The 22,373-nt window shown below is 39.7% G+C and overlaps 1 protein-coding gene across 2 annotated transcripts in view; it reads right to left on the bottom strand.

The window, feature by feature from the left end:
- Nucleotides 1–698: 698 nt before the first annotated feature.
- The window catches only part of RALB (RAS like proto-oncogene B), a 47,681-nt gene continuing 26,006 nt past the window's right edge, over nucleotides 699–22,373 (bottom strand). For both annotated transcript variants that reach the window (XM_030277223.4, XM_030277219.4), the window contains exons 2-5: nucleotides 11,419–11,576; nucleotides 10,122–10,330; nucleotides 7,234–7,411; nucleotides 699–5,135 (exon numbers count right to left, since the gene is read on the bottom strand). In XM_030277223.4, coding sequence (XP_030133083.1) covers nucleotides 5,016–5,135; nucleotides 7,234–7,411; nucleotides 10,122–10,330; nucleotides 11,419–11,532 — 621 coding nt within the window. In that variant the 5' untranslated portion in view covers nucleotides 11,533–11,576 and the 3' untranslated portion in view covers nucleotides 699–5,015. The remainder of the gene's footprint in view (nucleotides 5,136–7,233; nucleotides 7,412–10,121; nucleotides 10,331–11,418; nucleotides 11,577–22,373) is intronic.

Consider the following 22,373-nt stretch of genomic DNA (forward strand, 5'->3'; position numbering starts at 1 on the left):
CATAAACCACCGTGGCAATCAGAAACACAGGGGCAAACACCAGGCAAGCACCATGTAAACAAGATTATGTAAATTGCTGTAGTCCTTGGCCAGAAGTCATCAGCTAGAGAATGTTCCACTTCCAACTTGTACAGCAGTGGTGGCAGAAACTGCCTGAAAGTTTGCTTTGAATCCCATTGTTCTGCCACTCCAAATTAAGTGGCATTAGAGAGCAGTGAGTCTGTCCTGAGCCATTCTGCCTCAGAAGCATCTCAGCTTCTCTCCTGCAGTTCATTCACCACAAACCTACACAGAGGATGGAGTCTGGCACACTCAAAAGACTAAGGACTACTTTTTCCACGCCATGTTGCTTATTCTGTTACTCAAAGGCACAAGATTGTCTGAAGAAAAGACAAAGCAACTCTGTCATTCATATAGTTGATACAGGCTGTCTGATCCAATTAATTTCTGGAAAATTAACTGTGAATGAATCAAACTATGTCAATTCAGTCCTGAAAAACATGCATATCATTTCCAGAAAGCAAATGATGAGTGTCTCAGTCACCTCTTCCTCCCCTCCCATAGTCTGCAATATAATCTTGTTATATATTTGATAGAAAGGTTAATTACTGACACTGAAAATCAGTGGCTGGCTCATTCAAGAATGTGGAGATTAGGTATGCTTTTAGAATGCTGTAAAAATCAATAACAAACAGATATGAAGCTCATTTTTTCTTTTTATTATCAATAGTAATACAAATCAGTTGTATTAGCATGATAATGAAAAGTGACCAGTTTTACAGACATTAAAAATGTTTGTGCAAGTTAGAGACAAAGCTCTGAAGCTATGTAAGGAAAAAAATAAGAATTTACATTGTATAGTACAGCATACATAGTTTAGAGGCAGTTTCATTAAGTCTTGCAATCACAATCACTTCCTCTACACTAAACTTCTCACTTGGTGTTAGAGATAACACCTTCCCCTCCCAAGAGGAACACCTGCCATTTCCATGAAGTGTGGAGATTACGGTGAAAATCATAGCTTTTTTATTTGTTCCTCTTCCCTCCTTCTCCCAACGATGAAGTCAACAGGAGGTGAACACTGCAACATATGCTTATAGGAATTAAGGAAAGCTTCTGTCTACATAAGTTCTGAGCTGAACTGATAACAGTATCCTCTTTTTGAGCAAGAATTGATCGACCTGTCAGGCCTAAGAACTGGGTTAATGCTTTGAAAAGCTTTTAAAAAATATCTGGGTGAGCATTTAGTTAGATGCATATCCCCCCTACATACCTCTTACTGCATTCCAGATTGCAGTTTTGTACCTTGGACCTGTAGTATTCTTAAGCATTATATTTAAGCCAGCTAGGACTCAACTGGAACTTCAGATGGTTACCAATATCTTATTGAAGTTTAATGCCCACTAAATAGATGCATACATCTTTCTCCCAATCAAGCCAAGAGTTCCCCTAGAAACTGCAGCAGAGGTGTCCCAGTCTGTATAAGAACACATATGGCACAAGTCATTGAAAACACACTTCTTGCTGCATCTGTACTCCCAACTGGAGAGATGCTCCTCTGCAAGAGTCAAGTCTCCCTTTGCAGTCCCAGGGTCCTGCTTTTTTTCATATAATGACTTAGACCTTGTTATAACAGGGGCTTGTCTGCTCTGCTCAAACCAGAAGGAAAATTGGAGCACTTGACGCTAAGCCACATATGGAAGATTGCACGTAGCAGTAAACAGTTCCCTGACTTCATGTTAAGCTGTTGCGCAAGAATAATACTTGAATGCTTAAGTGCAAGTGCATAGTCAAGTCTTGCATGACCTCCAGCTGCAAATATCCAGTTACTTGCCTACAGACATGCTCCAAAATGATTTAAGAGCACATTATACCAACAAAGAGAAGCCGTGGTTTTTAATTACCCAACGTGCAAAGGCTGATATAATACGTCAGCTTCAATCCAGCCTTCAGTCTCCTCAGCTACACAGCAGGGCCAGCAGGCAGCCACACACCCCCTGCTGCCAAAGTGATTCCTTACTTGATGTACCTGACCCCCAGTTACTCAAAGCTCCATTCACACTCCTCACAGGATGCTGTGCCATGTTATAGTCACTCCACTCAACCCACCTGATGGTGATATCCATTGATGTCCAGTGAAGCACACCTGGAAGCCACTCAAGAACCCCCAAATCATATTGCCCCTATTCAGAAGGTTACATTCAGGCACTTCTACCATGAGCTGGAGACAACAGGATTTCAGTTCCAGGGGACCAGTTTTATTGCCTTTCTGGTACAAGTCAGAAAGCTTGCTGTGCACTGTTCTAAAGTAGGCAAGGTAGCTGCTTTGTTTATTGTGTTTTCAGCTGTAACTGGCAAGTTAAACTGAGTTTGTCGCAAGTACAGAAGAGGAAAACTGAAAAGCTGCTTTATTTAGTCTCCAGGCCTAGTCTTTCTGAAGCACGTGACAAGAACAGAACACCAAGAGATGCAGCATCAAGCCATGAAACAGCAAGCACCTCCTTCCAGGTAAGTCTACCTCAGTGGCATAGCTTTATCAGCTGGAGAAAAAAAATAACCTGAGTGAAAACAGCACATGGACTCTAAGAACACCAGTGAGAGACTTGCTGTTCTGAGAAGAAATAATTCTGTCCTAGCAAATACTGTCAGGTACTTTAAGACTATAGAGATCAAAGGTCAAGGCATGCAAGTCTCTTGAGCCAACATAACTGAGCTGCTCATTGTGAGCTTTGCTGAACTCATTATTCATACAGCAAGGACAGTTTATTCAATTGTGTTATACACATTTTACAACCCACCTTGGAGGGCTTGACCTAGATAAGCTTGTAATGTGAACTCAACTGTTGTTTATCCTTTAGGTTAATTAAAGACTTAACTTTTAAGTCTCTACTAAAACCAAACTAACTGAGTTGCCTTCCTCCAGAAGAGGACATTCATTTGCTGTATGCACATTATAGAGTCAGAAATGGACTTTTATCCATGGAAGTTCAAGAGGAAAATTTGTTAGATGTATTACAGCTCCCAGTGTCCTAAAGCTTGGGCTTTAGACACAGGTGACACAGCTCAAGTGAGAGGCTTTTGTAAGCCAGCAGGCTTACAGCTTCTGCTTCAAAAGACTATTGGGCATTCCAAAGCCAACTTCACAATTAATTATACTGTTCACAGAGAAGCATTTCCAGACCTGGTTAACCTTTCTTTCTGCCCATACAAGATAAGAGTATGAAAGAAGGAATTTAATTTGACAAGAATGAAGATTACAGCACCTTTTATTTAGTACAGTTTCCCCAATCCAATGAGTTGCCTGACAAGATGAACTAGTTATGGAAGACAATGAGTTTGTGATAAGTCCCTGTGAAACCTCAGGTCAACAGAGGTTCTGATATAGATCATGCCTTACTTTTTTCAATGTTCAGAGATGGAATGCACAAAAGCAATCTAGTACACGTGCAAAAATATTTTTCAACTTCAAATTAAAACACTAAGTACTGAACAGTATTCACTACTCCATCTCAGGAAGAAACACCATTAGTAAATTTAGTGCTGCAGTGAGCTTCATTGAACAACCATTTAAATTCTTTCACCAAGCAACTGTGTTTTAAGCATCCAGTTACCAGCAAGATACAGCTACTCTCCAAGTTTGTCTACTCCGTGGAGGCAGAAGATAGCCATAACTCATTGAGAAACTCCACAACCAGAAGAGAGTTCTTTTCCACAGTGACAGAAGTGATTTTTGGCAACTGCACTTCATTTAAACTGCATCAGAAAGTTCATTTCATTCAGATGACAACAGAACCTGCTATGTACTGACTTTTCCACTTCTAGACTGTTTTTGTTGAGCAGACATGACCACCACTGCATAACTGACAGCAAAACTCACCATGTGCTAGGTTGCTGTGCATCAGGAACAGTGAATAATAGATGTGGCAACTGCTTAACTTCATTTGCTTTTTGACACCATAGAGCTAACTCACCAGCTAATCATTGAGAGGTAACATATATGCCTCACCTATTCCAGGTCATGATTTTGTGATGGGATCCACCCTTATTCAGCATTTTCATCTTCAGCAAGACAGGAGACAGATGCAGATGTTCTCACTTTCCAACATTATCATCACAAGTGTTCCAATATAAACATAACTGATTAAATCAACACCTATTTCCACTATTCCAGTACGAGGGAAGGGAGGGATGACAGATGTAGAGTGTAATTGAGTCAAGACAATACATGGAAGAAACCCAGGAGAGCATTTCAGGGAGATGGTGATAATACTATTCCTTTTGAAGAAAGGCTTACAGTCATTTTCTCATCCCATACCACTAATTTAAGGATGAGAAGACAGACCCCAGCAGGGAATGCATTTAGCCTGTATTTAAATATCAATTTTTGCATTTCCTAAGTAAGTCTGAATTGAGTCCATAGGCTTGATTCATGAATGCTGTATTGACTAAAAAGAACACAGACGAAAGTTTGTTTTGAGTTGACTCTCAACTGTCAGTTGCTATTTCTTACATGGAGTGTGGGGAGGAAGTCAGCAGATTTCAGTGTAAGAAATATCAGTGACAACTAAGAGAAGATGTAGACTCAAACCCTTTACTAGGTGTCATCTAGCCTTTCTGCAGTTTGCACCATCAAGGAGGGCAGCAACAGCAAGAAAAAGTGTTTGAACCTGAACAGCTGTGCTGGTTAAGGCCAATAGAGGTTCAAGAGAAACACAGAGAAACATTAGAAGGAAGTTAATACAAAAGTACATTGTGTAACCAAGCAGAAGGATTGTAGTTCTGAAACCATTTCTAGTTTTGAAAGTTGGAAGATGGAGCCCATTTCAGTTTAAGGAGGCAAAGGTTTTGCTGGATACTGGAAATGGTTGCAAAGTTGTTTTCACATTTTGAAGGTGTGATATGCAAAGCAAAAGATAAGGGAGTCAATACAGACTTCCTTTCATGAATCCAGCCCTATATCCTTAGTGGTATTTTATTCCTGCCAGCTGTAGATAGATATTTACAGTTCCAAAGCATCACAGTAAGCAACATCTTTCTTTAAAGCTTTTCTTGTTCTTGCCACTTTTCTTGCCATTCTTGTCTTTGTTTTCTGACATTTTCTTTGCTCTTATTTCTCTCATTAAATCAAAGAATACCTAGGAGGGAAAAACAGAGAAATATTAAACAACATCAGCCTTCAGAAAGCAGATAAAAATGACCGTATTCATCAGCAAATAAAGATGTAGAACCACACTGTACTCAACACAGCAGAAGTAAGTCTAGACAAAGATTCCTGTGACAAATTCAACATCAGAATTATGTAGTGTGTCAAGCAGTGACAAAAAGCTGTACAATCTTACCTGGTTATCAAAAAATTCAATAGCCCAGTTTTAAGGGATTTGTAAATACCATTCTTGCACAAAAGCAGCATTCAGAGCTCATGAGAACTTTTGTCTGTGCCTAGCAAGCATTTCCAGTGCTGTTAACTTTGGAAATCAGTTAGTCCAGTCTTTTCCATGCAGTTACTATTCTGCTTGGTCTATAATTACAAAGGCGCAGCATTCAAGTGACAGGGCACAAAAATTCTCAAAATTATGTTCTAAGAAAAATTCAGAGAAAGTCATGCTTCCTTTCATGTCTAATTTTTTCATCTAAAACTTAGGCAATTTCACCCCTGTATTCCTGATGCCTAGGTACATACCATTTAAGATGCAAGAGCTGTTTTGCTGTACAGTCACTGGGTATTTATTTTTAGGATTATTTTTAAATATTTTTATTTTCTTATTTAAAATTATTTTTATGATTACAGAATAAGAGTTTAGCATCACTCTGTAGAACTAAAGTGTGGTTTTTTCCAAACAGAGACTTCTCAAGCCTTTGATACTTGGAAACACGACCATGCTACTGATCAAAAGTAGCTTTGTTTGTAATTCAAAACCCACTTAAGTTTTTTTTTTTAATCTACCACAGTACTAACACACAATCACCACAAAGAGAAATATCTTGTTGTTCAATGCACCTAACAGTGCTTATACAGAGGATAACCAGTTTGCCACATGAGCTATCCAGTGAAGACCTGTAACAGCAAATCTAGATCACCATGCTAGTACACTCCAGACACACAGCTCCACTGCTGTTAATCCCAACTGATCAGAAAACTAGTCTAAATATAAAATTGGCTAGCCATTCATTAGTAATATGAGATGCTTATAGGAAAAAGCAAGTCAAAATATCCATGTTTCATTACACCACCCAGTTTATGCGACTGACGGTGACTTCACCAAACTGAAATTATGCCACAATCTTTAAATCAAGACATCTCAATTCAGGAGTTTCATATACTGTAGCTTTAATGAGAGAAGGAGTAACTTGTGCACCAACAGCATTTCCACTAGTGAACTAATACAGAAGAACAGGAAGCTGTCCAGAAGAGTACAGCTAGCTGCAAGTGTTCTTTATCCAAAGAGAAAATTGCTTAAAATTTGTAATCTTTAAACAGATGCATATTAATAAGACACATTTGGAGCCCTTAGTGTGCAAACAGTAATTTCATATCATCTTCCATGAATTGGTGAAGTAAAAAGGCACCATTTTCTTCAGGAATTCCTCACTACAAACAAAATAAAGGGGATGACTGAAATTGATTTGTCCTCTATACAGGACAAACACTCCATAGTCATAATTCATTTCTCTTCAAGAATATCCCACTACCACTGTTTATGCGAGAAACCAGCAGCAGAATAACATGAGAATAACTGTCCTATACCACAAGGACAAGTGAAAACAGGACAGGACACAACAAAAAATTCTTCTCACAGATGAAAGCAGTCTTGGCAGAAAACAAGAATAAAATTTTTAAGATTAACCACACTACATGTAGTTTTACAGGGAAGGGGGAACAATTTCTAGTTGTCCATACCTTGTTATCGATTGGTGTTATTAGAAGGACACACTTTACAAACAAAATAACATACTTACGAAATCCTTAGAACCATTTACCCAAAGGATTATTTTAAAATTATTGGTTCAGGTACAAACAGTTAAAACAAGACAATAGCATGAACTTGTTCCAGATCTCAGGTTCCCTTAAGCTAGGTATGTGCTTAAGTGCACACATTCCAGTAAGTTCATTTTTTTTTTTTTTTTTAAATAAACTAGGCTTTCAGAAACCAAACTGTAGACTTGCTTTTGTCCCAGCAAGAGTCAGCTACTAAACAAGTAGTGATCTAATTGAGCAGATGTCATTTCTCTTACCTTATCTACATTTGCTCTAGTTTTGGCAGAGGTTTCTACATACTGCACCCCCCATTCTTCTGCCTTACTTCGAGCCTCTTCTACAGGCACTTGTCTGCGCTCCTCCAAGTCAGATTTGTTTCCCACTACCAGTAAAGGGATTTTATCCTCTTCAGCCTTCACACGCAGGATCTGTTCCCTAATGCATGAGGTATTCAAAATAAAAATATCTGTGTTAGTAGCAGCAACAAAACTCCCACACTTATGTGAGTGGATCAAGTGGTCTGCACATTATTAGTGCTCACAACTGGACTTCTCCCAGCAGTTGGACACACACTTTAAAATTATTCCGATATTAGTAATGCTAAAGGCTTTACAATTACACTATTGAAAGCCTCACACTTGCAGGAAGGCAGTTTTACCATTTAGTTAGTGAGTAATCAGGTTCTAGGAAAGAAGAGTATGGCAGAAGAGCAACTGGCAGGAGTTCACATCTGAATGAGGAAAAAGAGTATAAGTGACATATTTGCCAAGTTCTACCTTGGCATTCAGTCACCATCTTTAATTCACAGTCTGCATCACATCCCTACATAGGTTTGGGAAACATCAAGTCTTTGCCAAGGCAGTAGGTTGCAAACAGGCCTGGCAGAGATCATTCCTAATGGCTACCTAAACTTTACCCAAAGGAGAGACTTACTATACAATTCTGAACTAAAATGCTAGCAGCCTTCCTCCTGCACAGACTCCAGGAAGATATTCAAACTGCCAGCATTAACCTGTCAAGCCAAGAGGATGTACCAGTGTCCAGGAAAGGAGATGGAGTGATGTTGCATACCAGTCTCAGTTTGTACTGGGTAAAACACAATCTGAAACCAGACTGACACATCCTGCTGTCCATTTAGGATGCTGGAAGAACTCTACCACTCTAAACTATTTCTAAATAGTTATAAAGACCTAAACAAGGCATGAGCACAGTGCTACACCCTCTCATCTCCCCAGAGAGAGATGCCCGCATCTTCCATCTACAAAATAACAATGTATGGAGAGTACATGATACTCTAAAATAGCATTAACGCTGAAGCAGACAATCTGCTGTTGCATTTAACTGCATCTTCACACATTTTCAGATTAAAGAGGCACTGAAAGCAAACACTGAATACATAGCATCAGCAGGAGAGCTAGGGTTTAAAGACAAACCTATCATGTGTTCAGTATGCAACTTGCCCAGAGCATTAGAATTCTGGAATCTTTTGCTCTGCAGCAAATAATACCACTCTGCAGTTTGGCCTGGGATGCTGGTGACTTGTACTACCCACTCCACACTCCTTCCTGGACCAAGGAGCTGGTTCTTGCATGTCAGCCTAAATATTCCATTTAACTAATTTCACTATTTGTTTTACTTCTGAACCATTGAAAAGTAGGAGATTCTGCATTACAAAGCTCTTATGCCCTTCTTGCCCATCTTCAGGGCTAGCATTGCTTTTTCATTGTTTTGCTGTGCTGGAATCTTGAACCAACACACCATTAACCTAGTTAAAAAAGTCTGACAAAAAAAATCAAACTGCCAAGATAAATACTCCTACTCTCTTTCATTCAAAGCCTTAAACTTTGGGTTTAACATTATATTTCACTTAGGCACATAAGCCAAAACCAAGTGCTTCTGCTTGTCTCATTTTCTTTGTGCTCTTTGAGCGCTACCTGACCTTTTCTTCCATCTTACATTAGGAAGAGTCCTTATACTCAGTTTCACAGTCCTGTAGCAGTTAAACTGTTGGCTCCTTTCAGAGCTGCAGTTAGAGCAAACTGAGCTCTGCTTGTGTGTCCCATGACTGTCAGCCTTCTGAAGCAGAACAAAGTCATAGAAGTATTATGTGAAGAAGGACCAGTATTTTTATACCTCATGAAAGATTTTGTGGTCTTCCACTACTGTTGAAAGAGTATTATGATATGTTAAGTTCTGGAGTGCAAGGAGGGTTTTCCTTAGCTTTAAGGAAAACCTAGAAATAAGTGTCCTCAGCTACAGCACTTCCATTACAATTAGTATCTGTTAAACTTGTACCACTGAAGCAAAGGGAACATAAGGCAGATGGATTAAGAGCTTTTATTCTGACAAGCATAAGGCACTCTTAAACTTTCCCTGTGCTTTGGGAAGTTTTCCTTCAAGTTATACAGCTGTTCCAGGCAATCTCCAGTTTACCTTCTACTGAGGCAACAGGTATTATCAAAAAGAGTTAGAACACTTGCCCTAAAGAATGTGGCTACATGAATTCTAAAGCCAGAGTAGCTAAATCCTTTTCTATCTACCCCGCAAACTACACAAGCAGTTTCTGTGGTCAGTCTGGTGCCAATTTTTACATCAGAACTGCTAATCCCAAGAAGAAAAACTGAAGTGCTTACTAGTACCCTGTGTCTTTCTAGGAATACATCTGCCTACAATAGCAATGCTTGGCTGCCAACCCTTGTTTGGCACCAATCCATACCTGAGAGTGGAGGCTAATCCTTCCCTTCCTTAGAGCACCTGCTTCTAGCAGTAAGCAATACTGTGTCTGAAACCTGGCCAAAAGACAGATTTAATTCCAGAAGTACTGTTCTAAGATAATTAAACTTCACATCCATGAAGACTGAAAATTGGCTGGAATATGCCTGTTTTAAGAGTCCAAGAATCTGTTACTTGCCTGAAGTTGCTGCTGGCATGGTGTACTCATAAGCTGCAGGCACAAAGACGACTAAAGCCAGAGGCTGAATACTGCGGTTTAGGTTATCAGTTACTGAGAGAAAAATGGTCAGGTGTCACTCTTATTGATTAAATGGTAACAGACAAAGAATAAAGAGGTGTAGCTTTTAGGCAGAGCTGTCAGAGCAACACAGGAACTGGGTAACTTCCCCTGGTTAGGAGAGAAACTACTCACCGAAACTCTGCTGTTGCTGTGAAGGATTCATGCTCTGTTATTGAAAAGACAAGAAGAAACCCTTCCCCACTGCGGAAATAGTTATCTCTGATAGCTGCATAATCCTCCTGTCCTGCTGTGTCCAGAATGTCTATCTGAACTTCTTCACCATCCAGAACTACTTTCTTTCTGTAGCTGTCAGCCTTGGTAGGTTCATAGTCTTCTACAAACTGACAAGAAAGGGATCAGTATTTAGAATTACTGTCAAACAGTCTCACTATTTGTCCATCTTCCTTCTTTCACTTCAGTGATATTTAAATTCCCCAAAACCTTCTCATAATTCAGTCAGCCACTAAGTTCCACCACTTTTTTTTAGTGTTACTATTAGAAGCAAATTATTTAAGCCCTTAATACATCAAAGAGCCAACTTGCCTAGTCAAGTTTTGCTACACAAAATACTGTCAGCAACTTCAGTACAATTTAAGAACAGAGTTGCAGTATAAGTTACCAGCAATGTGCTGGCATTATCTAGATCTCCCACTTAAACAAAATGCATTTGAATATACTTCAGGAACAGGTATCTGAACTTTTAACAGGTGTAGATGAAAGCATCCAGCTGCTGAACACGAAGGGTTGTTCCATAATTACACAGACACATACAGTCCATTCAGTATTGATCAGATCCACAAAGCCACTGCCAGTTCAACAGCACACATCCAGTGGAGAAATAGAGAGGTAAAGAGCTTCTCAGCCTCATAACACAACAATTAAGCCCAATTAAGCTGGCTGGCTTTCATTAATGACTACACCACCTGTTCAGATACAGTACTATAGTATGTGTGGACAACCTATATAAATACTAACTTTTGAACTACAGGATCATGTATTCCTTCACATACTAGTGTGGGCTGCCTAATCTAGCTGCCTGTATACCAGTATGGAAGAATTCATGCTATGAACATGCTTACTTTATCACCGGGCTCAGAATGAGCTAGCGTGTTTACTTCTCACTTCAGCCTTAACTGACCTAAATTACAAAATTAAAGTTCAACTCCAAGTAGTAACAGCTTCTATACACAAGCACCCATACATTATGCATGACTTCTGAAGACAGTTCTTTCACAAATAAGCATCAATTTTGTCACCTTTAGCCAGAGATGTTCCCAGGGGACACATCTTCCACCTTTCTACATCCTACTCCTGCCAGTTGGGTCATCGGGTCTTTTGCTCATCACATTTAGTTCCCCTGTCCCACAAAAAAATGCTTAGCAAGCCATATGAATTTGTGCTTTGCAGAAGCTGAACTGAAGTTACTTACCTCATCATACATAAACTGAAGCGTGAGGGCAGATTTACCCACACCTCCACTGCCAACCATAATTACTTTATGGAGGGCCAAGGAACTCTGGTTCTTGCTCTTGCTGGCAGCCATGGTCCCTGCTTGCCACAGACGAGGTGCCAGGCAACCAATCAGATCTGCAGAGAGAAGCAGCACAGTCACCCATCCATGGCATTGGTGACATCAGGGTACCATACAGGTAAAGTGTCTCACAAGTGCTGAAAGACCAGATTAAAACCCTGCCCTGCAAGCCTAAAGAATGGGCCACTCCAATGCACTGGCATGCAAACCATGCCTAAAGTATGAGTAGGGCAAGGTATTAAATCAAATGCCTTCTATTTGTGACAACACTATGATTAATAAAGGTGCCTAAGGTTTCTAACAAGCTACTCTTAATTTGTAAACCCAGTCTACAAAACTAGTGTCTAGAGCAGTTTCAAAAGAAAAACTCACACTTTCTCAAAAGATATGAAATTAAGTGGTTTTTATTGTTCTTGTTATAAGGCATTACACCTTTCTAAAGTATTTCTTTAATGTTGATACAGCTATACCTTAGATCTGCTTACAGGCAGAAATGTGCTTTTGATCTTCTCCCTATGTAGGCTAAGAAAACAGCAGAGATACACAATAAATTGGCAGGAACAAGTTGCAAAAACTTCTAGCAGAAAGTCTCATGACATGACATTACCATTTATTTTACACTCTTCCTGCCTTTTGATGCTGCAAATCTAATTTGCTTAGAAAAAAAAAAATCCTGCTTTACAGAAAAAAAAAATAAAAATCTCAGTTCCTATTCTTCTCCTGATGTTGCTAAGCCATAAAGGAGTAAGATTCAATAAACAAGCCCTAGCTAACAAGCCTCTGTTTGTGTGTTATGAGAGCCAAGTAATTAAATACTGGAGGCTCCTTAAAAATAATATTGCCTTTTTTTTTTTGGTTGGTTGGGTTTTTTAAGAGTAGCTAGACATGGTAGTTGTACCAGAAGAACAAGCAGCAGCTGCCATGCTGATTAGCACACAGCAGCATCTCTAAGGACAGCACACAGAAGATAAAAGCAGAAATAAGTGAAACAAAGATGTATAACCAGTCAGGATTCCCACACAGAAAAAAATCCAAATATGAATATTTCAGATACATGATGTGTATATGGTAGATGGTAGGATAGAGATTCTTGTGGCCTTGGACACAAGAACAAAGGACCCCAGCTGTTTATATCCTGGAAGAGAGCTGTAAGGAGACCAGCAGACCATCCAGAAAATACTGCTATAGAAAGTGGCTGTACCAGCCTTGATTTACAGCAGCACACTTTATTCCAGAAGCACAGAAGCAATGGACCTTCCAGGAGTCTCAAATTTACCTGGACACAATTACTCTAGAAAAACACTGCAACTGCCACATCAGCAAGTGCTACTGTATGGAAACACAAGGCCAACAGTAGAAGTTACTGAGTAGTAAATTGGAAAATATACTTCAGGACAACCAGCTGGCCTAAACAAAATTAACAAGAGACTAAGGGATTGTCAGCCTACAAACATGCCATAGGATTATTTAGCTTGGAAAGGGACCTTTGGATACTGTCCAGTCCAAACCTCTCCCTGAAAGCAGTTTGCTCCAAGCAATCCAGTTTATGTGCCCTGCATTCTGAGACTGACAATTCCATGACCAGTCTGGACAACTGCCCTTACAGTACACTGACAGTGACTATTTTTTCCCCCTTGTCATGACTTGATGTTCTGAAAAGCAACAAATCAAACGAAGTTCTCATTTACTCATGCATACAAGAACAAACATGCCAACAATCAAGAAGTGCTCTCAGGACAGCATTTTTCAAACATCTGAGCAGAAGTATTTTTCCATGCAGAGTTTTTTATTCATACCTGTTTGCTATGCACACAATGCAAATTAATCATCTTTAAGTGCTCATTCTGGGATAAACACTGGTAAGTGAAGACAGATATTTTCCTTTGTTAATCTTCTCTATTATGTTATACATCAGCTCCCTCATCCAGGACACTCCTTAGTACAGAAATGGGGTGTGACAATTCCTACTTCTCCATAGGTTCTACTTGTACAGCACAAACATACATTTGTTTGGGACAGTGATTTCAGCCATTGCCACAGAGACTGATTTTTAACTCTTAGTCACCAGAGAGGCAAGAGTGGAAGAGAACATTTCCCTGCCAAGGGAATGTGAAAAAACACAACAGGTAGCACCCAAACTCCAGAAGTTGTTGCTTTGCCTATTGTCCACATAGTAAACTAGGATTCAACTTGCTTGGACATAAACACCCAAGAAAAAAGGGCTACAGATTGGCCAGACAATGAGACAGTTCAGGGACTTTAAGTGTTCTAAAAATAACACAGCCTGTACTTAAATTGCAGAGAATGCTGTTTTGTCCTAGCTCAAGAGTAGTCTGGCTTTCACTGTAGTAGATAAGCTGCTTTATGGAGTGTGACCCTTAGCTACTTTTCATATAATTGTGACTGGTTTTAACCTGTGAGTATTCTTTTATCAGGCATCCTAAAATTGTTGTAACTGTTGTGTTATCTAATACAAAGTTTTCAAATTAGACATTTTTCTGACATCACAAACTTAGGAATATGTAATAGGCAGCAGCACTAAGTCCACTGTGCTATGCAACAGCAATAAAGGTGTAACTTACTAATAGCCAAGAGAAAAGACTTCTCTTTCTGTCAATACAAATACCACATCTTCACATGACCATGGTAAATGAATAGTTCTATTTTAGGAAAAATACTGACAAGCTTGAGTTCATCATAAAGGTAAGTGGAGGGCATATTTAAATCCTTCCTTCTCTATTCCACTGAAACAACAGCCTATAGAAACTGCAAGGTCAGCCTTACACTATTACCTGATTCATAATCAAAGTATAATATTAAACAAAATCCATCCAGTAGTATAAACATTTACAGTTTGATTGCATCTCTAGCTCTTCATGGCCAAGGTACTTGATCTTCCCTGCAGAGCTGTTCCAAACTCAAATATTTCAGAGGATCAGGACTACAGGGACCCCGTGAATGCAGCAGTATGCTCACAACACAGACCCTGTGCAGTGTGCACTCCGTGAGGTCCCAGAAGCTGCACACAAAGCAGCTCTGCTTTGGTGGCATCAGAGGGAGCACGGCCCCCTCCAGCCCAGAGCAGGCAGGCAGTGAGGAGGCAAGAACAGAGGACAAGGCAAGGCTGAAGCAGTGTGACACAGGATTAACAGCCAGTATCAGTGCAGAAGTACCAGTGTTTACAGAACAACAGGCTGACAGCACATCACTGCTCCAGAAAAGGGCATGGTGAGATTATAATAGGAATATTTTAATGAAACAAGAGAAGGCATTGGAGCCAACTGTTTATTTCTATCTCCACCTCTGCAGCCCAAAAAACAGTTTACACAACATGGTTCAAAGCTCACTTCTAACAGTTCCTTGAGGTTAAAAAAGTAAAAAAAAAAAAAAAAAAAAATTAAAAATCTATTAACACAAGTGGAAGCTCTCTCCTCTTATCTCTGAGTAGGCAAGGATGAATTTTCTTCCTATTCTGTACATTAAACATCCTTGAGGCAATCAAGATGGGGACATTAACTCTTCTGTTCACAGAAAAGTAAGTCTTGGGAAATCCAACACTTCTCAAAAAAAGAAGCAGTGTTCAGAAGAACCTGTGATAACTGCAGTTGCTTTAAAACATTACCCAAATCCCTTCAGTTTAAGGGGCATAGATTTAAAGCAAAGGGTCTTACTGCACATGCTGAAGAGCTCCCTCTGAGTAGGTGTCCAGACAACACTGTGGTAAGATGCCTCATCTCCCCTATTGCTCTTTACTTGTTCTTTGGGGACAGTTTACTTTCCAGCAAGATTCACCCTCCTCTGACAGGACAAGAAGAAATTCATTGGGCAGTCAATCAATCTATTTAATTTCCATCTGTCATTTTACCCTTGGGTTTAATGACACCGTGTTGAATTTCATATTCTAAGTGTCATAAGGTGTAAAAAAAAAAAAAAAAACAACAACAACAAACCAACAAAAAAAACACAACCAAACAAACAAAAAAACTCCACCACACCCCAAACCTTCTGAAAGTTTATTTGAGGGAGTAAGGTAGGGGAGGCGGCTTCTTCTGGTTACCATTCACCCTGCTTTGAAATAAACTGCTAGACAGATGCCATGTCAGAGAATAAACTTTTCCTAGCTGTCTTTCTTCATCAAGAAAAATAGAAGTAATTACCTGTTTCATCAGTTTTCAAAGATAAGGATTAAGCCACTGACTTGATAATGCTGCATTTATTCTATAATAGGTAACACACAGCCTTACGCACAATAGGAGCTTTGTGATGCTGGTGAAAGATGCTTTTCAGATCAAGAAAGGAAAGTTACACCAGGCACAGGCTGCCCACATGAAGCACAGAATCTACAATTCAAACCACAGGAGTTACTAATCAGCTGTTTTGATTTAGACTTCTGAAGATCTCTGCTTGGCCACAGGACTAATCAAACCATGCCACCTTCAATGTAAGATATCTAATCCTAAACTCACCAGCTATTTCAGCCTTCCTTTATCTGTTCAGATTACAATTTCTGCAGGTTAACTAAAGCCCCCTGCACAATGTGTCATTCTTGCCTGGTCCCTTGAAACTGAGCACTTCAAGGCAATTGTTTATAAACAGCTTAGTAAACTGCTTTTTCTCCACCCTCTTCTCAACCTAAACAGTAAAACTGCTCAGAACACAGTTTACTAACAGGACTGGTTTACCTAATACCAAGATTCAAAGACTATAACTGAATAACTACATGTATTTCAAACCAGACCACACTCACATCCCTGTTTATTTCACATGCATTAAGACACCACAGCTGCAGAACACTTAAAGGAAAACATTCTTGTCACTTCACAAGAAAGAAACTTTGCTACAGTTCATCCAAGTACATAAGGGAAAAAAAACCAGAATCTTCACTAAGTCTACCTGTTTTCCAATAAATAGTCTACTGCTGTAATAAAATAATCTGAGACCCTCCAAAGGCTTTAATTGGAATTGCTGCTAGTTCTTCCATTCAGTTTGAGATTTAAAACTGAAATAAAGCTCTAAGCTCAACATTGCTGAGATCAGCCCTTGTTCTCTTGCTGTGCAGCTGATATCTTTGGACATTTCTTTTCATTGCTATCCTGCCACTGAAAGCAGCCATTCTTTGGATTTTAAAACAGGATTCTAGAAACCCTTAGCCCAATAGCTTGACAGAGGAGCTTTGTTAAACCCTTCAGATACCTACTTTTAAAGGAAAATCTGGGTATTCAACCTATTATAAAGACTTAAATATGATGTCATCAAAAGCCAGCACAGAAAGAACAAGGTTTGCAATGGTATTTTAGTGATCCTCGTTTATCAGAATATGAATTAGAGGCTTTGAAGTGTTTGGTTCTGTGATATGCCCATAAGAATGCAGTCACAGAAATTCCCTGGATCACAAAACTAATTAACAATCTCACTGAGCTATGAACCGTAAGAGCTCCTCAGCCATTCTGAGGTTACCCAGAAAATATTTAAGTACTGAAATTCCATTAGTTTTCAATGGACTGTAAATGCTCCAACTGGTAATTCAACTAAAAAAACCCATTTGAGATTAAGTGGAATATTTAATACCACTGAAAATTTTAGGATATGCAGGCTGAAAAATTACAAATGCTACTCTGTCCTCTTCTGCAGTGCTATCATTTTAACTCTTGGCATATGTCTAGGTAATGGTTTCCAAGCTAAAGAGAGATCATTATGTGTTTGGTAGAAATTCCTGATAATAATAATAATATCCTTCCCCATGTAATGCTGGATGTTTCTACCTTCTCAGTTGCACTTATAGATTTTTCTGAGCCATGTTTAATTGGATCAAAGAATTCATTCAGCTTGAAATGACTCCCAGAGCACACTGGGGTAGTTTTGCAGTCCCCATTTATATCACCCAATGCTGCCATCACCATCCCCTGTCCCTCAGTCCCCTCCTTCTTGCCCCTGGCTATTCCAGCCCATCTCCTCCTGCAGCAGAGCCATTCAGCACAGCCCACTGGGCCTGCCAGTCACATCTGCAAGGCCACACACGCCTCAGTGCTGATGTGAAGAGAGTTTGCACAACTAAGGCCAAAGAAGGTTTAGCAGCCAAGCAGTTACTTATACTGCTGCAGAAACAGGGCAGTTCCCTGACCCTGATCACAATTCACTCCTTACACAGGGGACAGTCACCATCCTGCTGCAGTGCTGAGCACTGGAGTGAAACCCAAGCCTCAGATTTACTTTTGGTAATCAGGCATTTTCTTTCCCTAATATCTACTAGTAGACTTGCAGTTGCCACAATAAAGACAGATTTTGAAAATTTAATACTTTATAATATCAGAATGAAAAGTAAGAATTTAAGGCAAGCAATTACTTTACTCTGTACAAATGAAAGGCTCTAACCTCTTTATATAGGTCATATTCTTGTTCAAAGTGGCAACAACCATATCCCTAAATATTACAGGAAAAAGACACAGAATACATAAATTTACTTAATACACTGAAAGTTACATTACACCAATTTCAGTCAATTATTATTAGTTACTAATCCTGCCTAAACCCCCCAGAATTGTGTGCACACTTACAGATATTGTCTATCACAAATATGCTCTGGCAGGAGCTACATATACACTGCTAACCAACAGACACATGAAGCAAGACCAGGACTAGCAAGTTAAAGCAGTTATGTTAAAGCAGTTAAAGGTTAAACCAGAACCTGAAGCCAGGTCATTATTGTTTTCCATCTCCTACAAGGCTTGGGAAATGACTGGCACAGATTGAAGAACCATTTCAATTCAGAATTTCTTTTCATGAAAAGAATCAGACTGGAGTCTTAGCTTCCATAATAAGAAAGACTGCAGACTGTGAGATGAACTTGTACTGCAGGAGAGTCCCTAAGACTTGCTCATCTGGAAAATACCACAGCGAGTATAAAAACAGTATTTTTAATATAGTTGTGATCAGGAGCCCTCTCTGCATGCATGAAGAGGACACAGCTATCACACTAAAATATTCCAACAGTATCAATAACATCAGACATCCAGCCACTGGATACCAGCCAATTAGGATTAAGAATCTCTATTAGACACCCTGGTCTCCATACCGTATCTCACTTTCAATTAGGATTAAGAATCTCTATTAGACACCCTGGTCTCCATACCGTATCTCACTTTTCACTATTTCACACATTTGCATGCAAAGCCATCTCCAGCTCTTCACTTAAGACTAAAAAAGTAAGTAAGATCAAGTGATTTTGAGAAGAGTGGACTGTTTAGTAAGATCAAGTGATTTTAAAAAGAGTGGACTGAGTATACAAAAGATTTTTTGTCACCTACAGTTATGAAGAACAGGAAGAACAAGAGACTCCCAGGTGCATTGCTCCTTCAACTGATCATTGTCCTTGCAACCTACGAAGTGTACCATGCTGCTCTTTCCAACAGGTTATAGCTAGACTTGATAATTCCATCTTTTAAGGCTTTGTTCAGATCTGGACCACCACAACAGTGATCCATTTTAAGTACAAAATACCTGTATATACTCTCATTCCCCACAATCCCCTCCATCCTTGCCAAGCACAGGTTAACTCTTCTTACAAGTTTTCAGAGATGCATCTGTACAGCTTGGAAAGTAAATCTGATGGCATTTAATTTACATTTACTTACTAGGTGAAATTCTTAAATATATGCTCGCTCACATCATTCAGTACAGGACTAGTCTAGATTACTTATTACAAATAGACATTACCTTACACATCAGCAGTAATCTCAAGCCAATAACCTTGTTAAGAATAATCTTGATGTCTAAGAAAAACGGGAACTAAATCCTGTCCAAGTCTGTAGCAAGGCTAAAACCTTCAAAGATTTAGTGGAAGGAAAGAATCAGTCTGATCTGTTGCTCAGAAGAGCAACACTTTAAAGCAGCCCTTTAAAACTTGGATCTTATGCTGAAGTGAAATATAAGCAAACATATATCCCTGTTCCTAGGGAATTTAAATATCTGACTTTGTTTGGTTGGGGGGGGGGTTCAGTTGTTGTTTGCTTGGTTTGTGTTGGCTGTTTATTTTTAGAATTCCATCACAGTAAAAGAAAAACAGCCAAGTAACTTGTTTCTGAGCAGTAGCTTAGAGAAGAAAAAGGACTTCCCTCCAGCAGTGCTTTTAAGGCACTGGAATACACCCTCCCTTTCCCCCCCTCCCCTGAAAAAAATCACACACATCTGTATTAAAGTAAGTAAGGTTTCAATGTCATGCTATAAAGCTAATGCTCTTAACAGGCAGGTACCAACAGTATGAAGAGATTATCATTGCATGTAGGCAGTACATTTATAGTAACTGCCTCATTGTTGCACAGATAGCATGCAAGCATCATAGATACATAGAGTCTTACGGGGGAAAAAGTAAGAAACCACTCTCCACTTTATTTTCCATATTACTCAGTACAGAGCAACTAATAGGGTGTATGTAGCACCAGATAGAATATATTCTTTATTTCAACAAGATAGTGTTACCTGGAGAGAAAGTCATAAGATAGTAGTGCTATTGCAGCTAAAGCCACTTCTCTGTGGGGAGATATTTGGCCTAACCTCTCCGAGTACTTTCAGAAAGCTCCAAATCTAATATTAACACCCAAAAGATACACTGCAGACAGACTACAGCAGAGAGAGATCTACCATTTTGCTCTTACTCTACAAGATCTTGCTAGAAAACCTGATAGAATTCTTCTACAAGCACAAAGACTGAGTTAATGCCATTAATCAGTATATCTATGCTAAGGCTTTGTCACTGTGGTGCTAACAGTCTAGTTGCCTAATTACTTAGGGCAAATTATGACACCACTGTTCACACTAGTTAATTTGGCTTATAGAAAAGTGACACTCGGGCAACAGACTTGCTCAACAGCCTCACTTCCACTGACTTGCAAAGTGTATTTCAACTACACTTCCTTTGAAAGCTCACCCATGCAGAAACATGTCCATCTTTAATACACAGCATACATGAAGTGCACCAAACCACTAAGAGACAGTGGTGACATGCTTCAGACAGTTATTCTCATGCCAATTTTTAACTGGATCTCCAGAAGCCTAACAAATACAACAGCCAAACATCTCAGATCACACAATCAGTGTCTTAAGTGGCACACTAGAGCTCAAAATAACCAAAATCTCTTCTCAGCACCAGGTTATACAGTTTCAGTTACTTCAGTGAAAAAGCTGCAGCTATATAATCCACAAGGAAGTTATCACTACCACTGCTTTCACCAACTCCAACAAATGCCAATTCAAACAAGAAGCGTGCTACAGAGTTACAGGAGCTCTCACTACTGTTACCCAGTCCTGGGGCTGTCACACCCAGCCCATTGGTCCCACAAACACGGCACCAGACACTGCAGACAGGCCACGAGCTGCTCCTGTTGCTTCCCCAAAGGACGTATCTCACTAGATCATGCTTCCCTAGTGAACTGGATGGCTGCAATAAATCACAAGCCCAAAGGTTATTCAGGTAATATCTGGAGAAGCAAACGTGGCTGCCCATACAATTACATTTCTTGCTAGCAAACTGAAGTTAATCTCTCATGCTCACATCTCCATTTGGGGAAATGTAAGCCACTGTTGAGACCACATTTGATGCACATAGACAAGTAATAATTCCCTATCCTGAGCTCACTCTTAACCATAGAATCCCAGCTCCCTAGGAGCACTCAGGGATCACCTTCCTATAGCCTATGAAGGTACTTTCCACTATTTTAAGCACTTCACTGACTTCACTGTCGGAGTTCACAGATATATACTGTGAGTCACTAAGCTCCCTCAATCAGGCAACATCACGCAAGTGTCAAGCACTGAACCTTCCCCTCCATCTTTCAATCAATCACACAAAACAACATCACACAAAACAACAGTGACATTTAGTACCCATAATTCAGCTGCTGTGTTAAGTCATCTTTAAATAGATTTCTTTACTCCAGTTTCCCCAATGAGGTAGAGAATACCATACCAAGGTATTCTGCACATGCAATAAGCCACCTTTCTACTGGACTAAGAGCAGATGTTTTCAATAACAGACAGTTTTCCAGACTACTGTATTCATACACTTTATATCAAACCAAAAGCAGTATTTTTGTCTTCAAATGGGAACTGGATTATTATTATTACACCAGTACAGGATTCTTATGCAATTTCAGTATCCCTATACTTAAGAAAACTAAACAGCTGTGGAGAGCTTTACTTATGGGAGAAGTGCTATCCTTGGTCTCCCTCACAGAGTGCTCTGCCCACCACTATAAAAACATTTACAGCCAAATGTGTGCTCTTCAACACAGCCTCCAGAGTGCTGTAGAGTTAAGAGTGGCACAATATAACATGCTTGGTAACTCTAGGTTTGGGTGGCAGACTATTAACTCAGAACCACTTGACTTCAACACAGAGAATTAGGACATATTTAGCTCAGTACACATCCCTTTATGACCTAGCAAATGACAGGTCACATGAACATACAGAACTAGTGCAGAATATAAACTGTGCATTTATTCTTGTGTGCTCCTGGAGACATTTCCTATCTCTGCAGAACACTTAACCAAAATAAAAAACCTACTATCCTGATACACAGCCAGCTCATCTCAGAGCTCGTGCCTTTCCTGGAAAAACAGCACAACAGGGTGCTTCCATACACTAATGCATGCAGCACAGGGAACAAGCTGGAGATGTCTGGGGTCTGTGTGTAGCTGCATGGGTTAGAACCTCTCTGGGACCACAGAGATGAGCTGGGATAGCTCTCATGGCTACAGTGCTGCTGTGTGGATGGCTACAGGCCCTTTAGGACAGAGCAGCAAGGAGGAGAGTAGTCTTTCTCATAAGAAAAGCTGGAGTGCACAAAGCTCTGCCTAGAG

The sequence above is a fragment of the Taeniopygia guttata genome, chromosome 7 (genome assembly GCF_048771995.1).
Source record: "Taeniopygia guttata chromosome 7, bTaeGut7.mat, whole genome shotgun sequence".
Taxonomy (NCBI): domain Eukaryota; kingdom Metazoa; phylum Chordata; class Aves; order Passeriformes; family Estrildidae; genus Taeniopygia; species Taeniopygia guttata.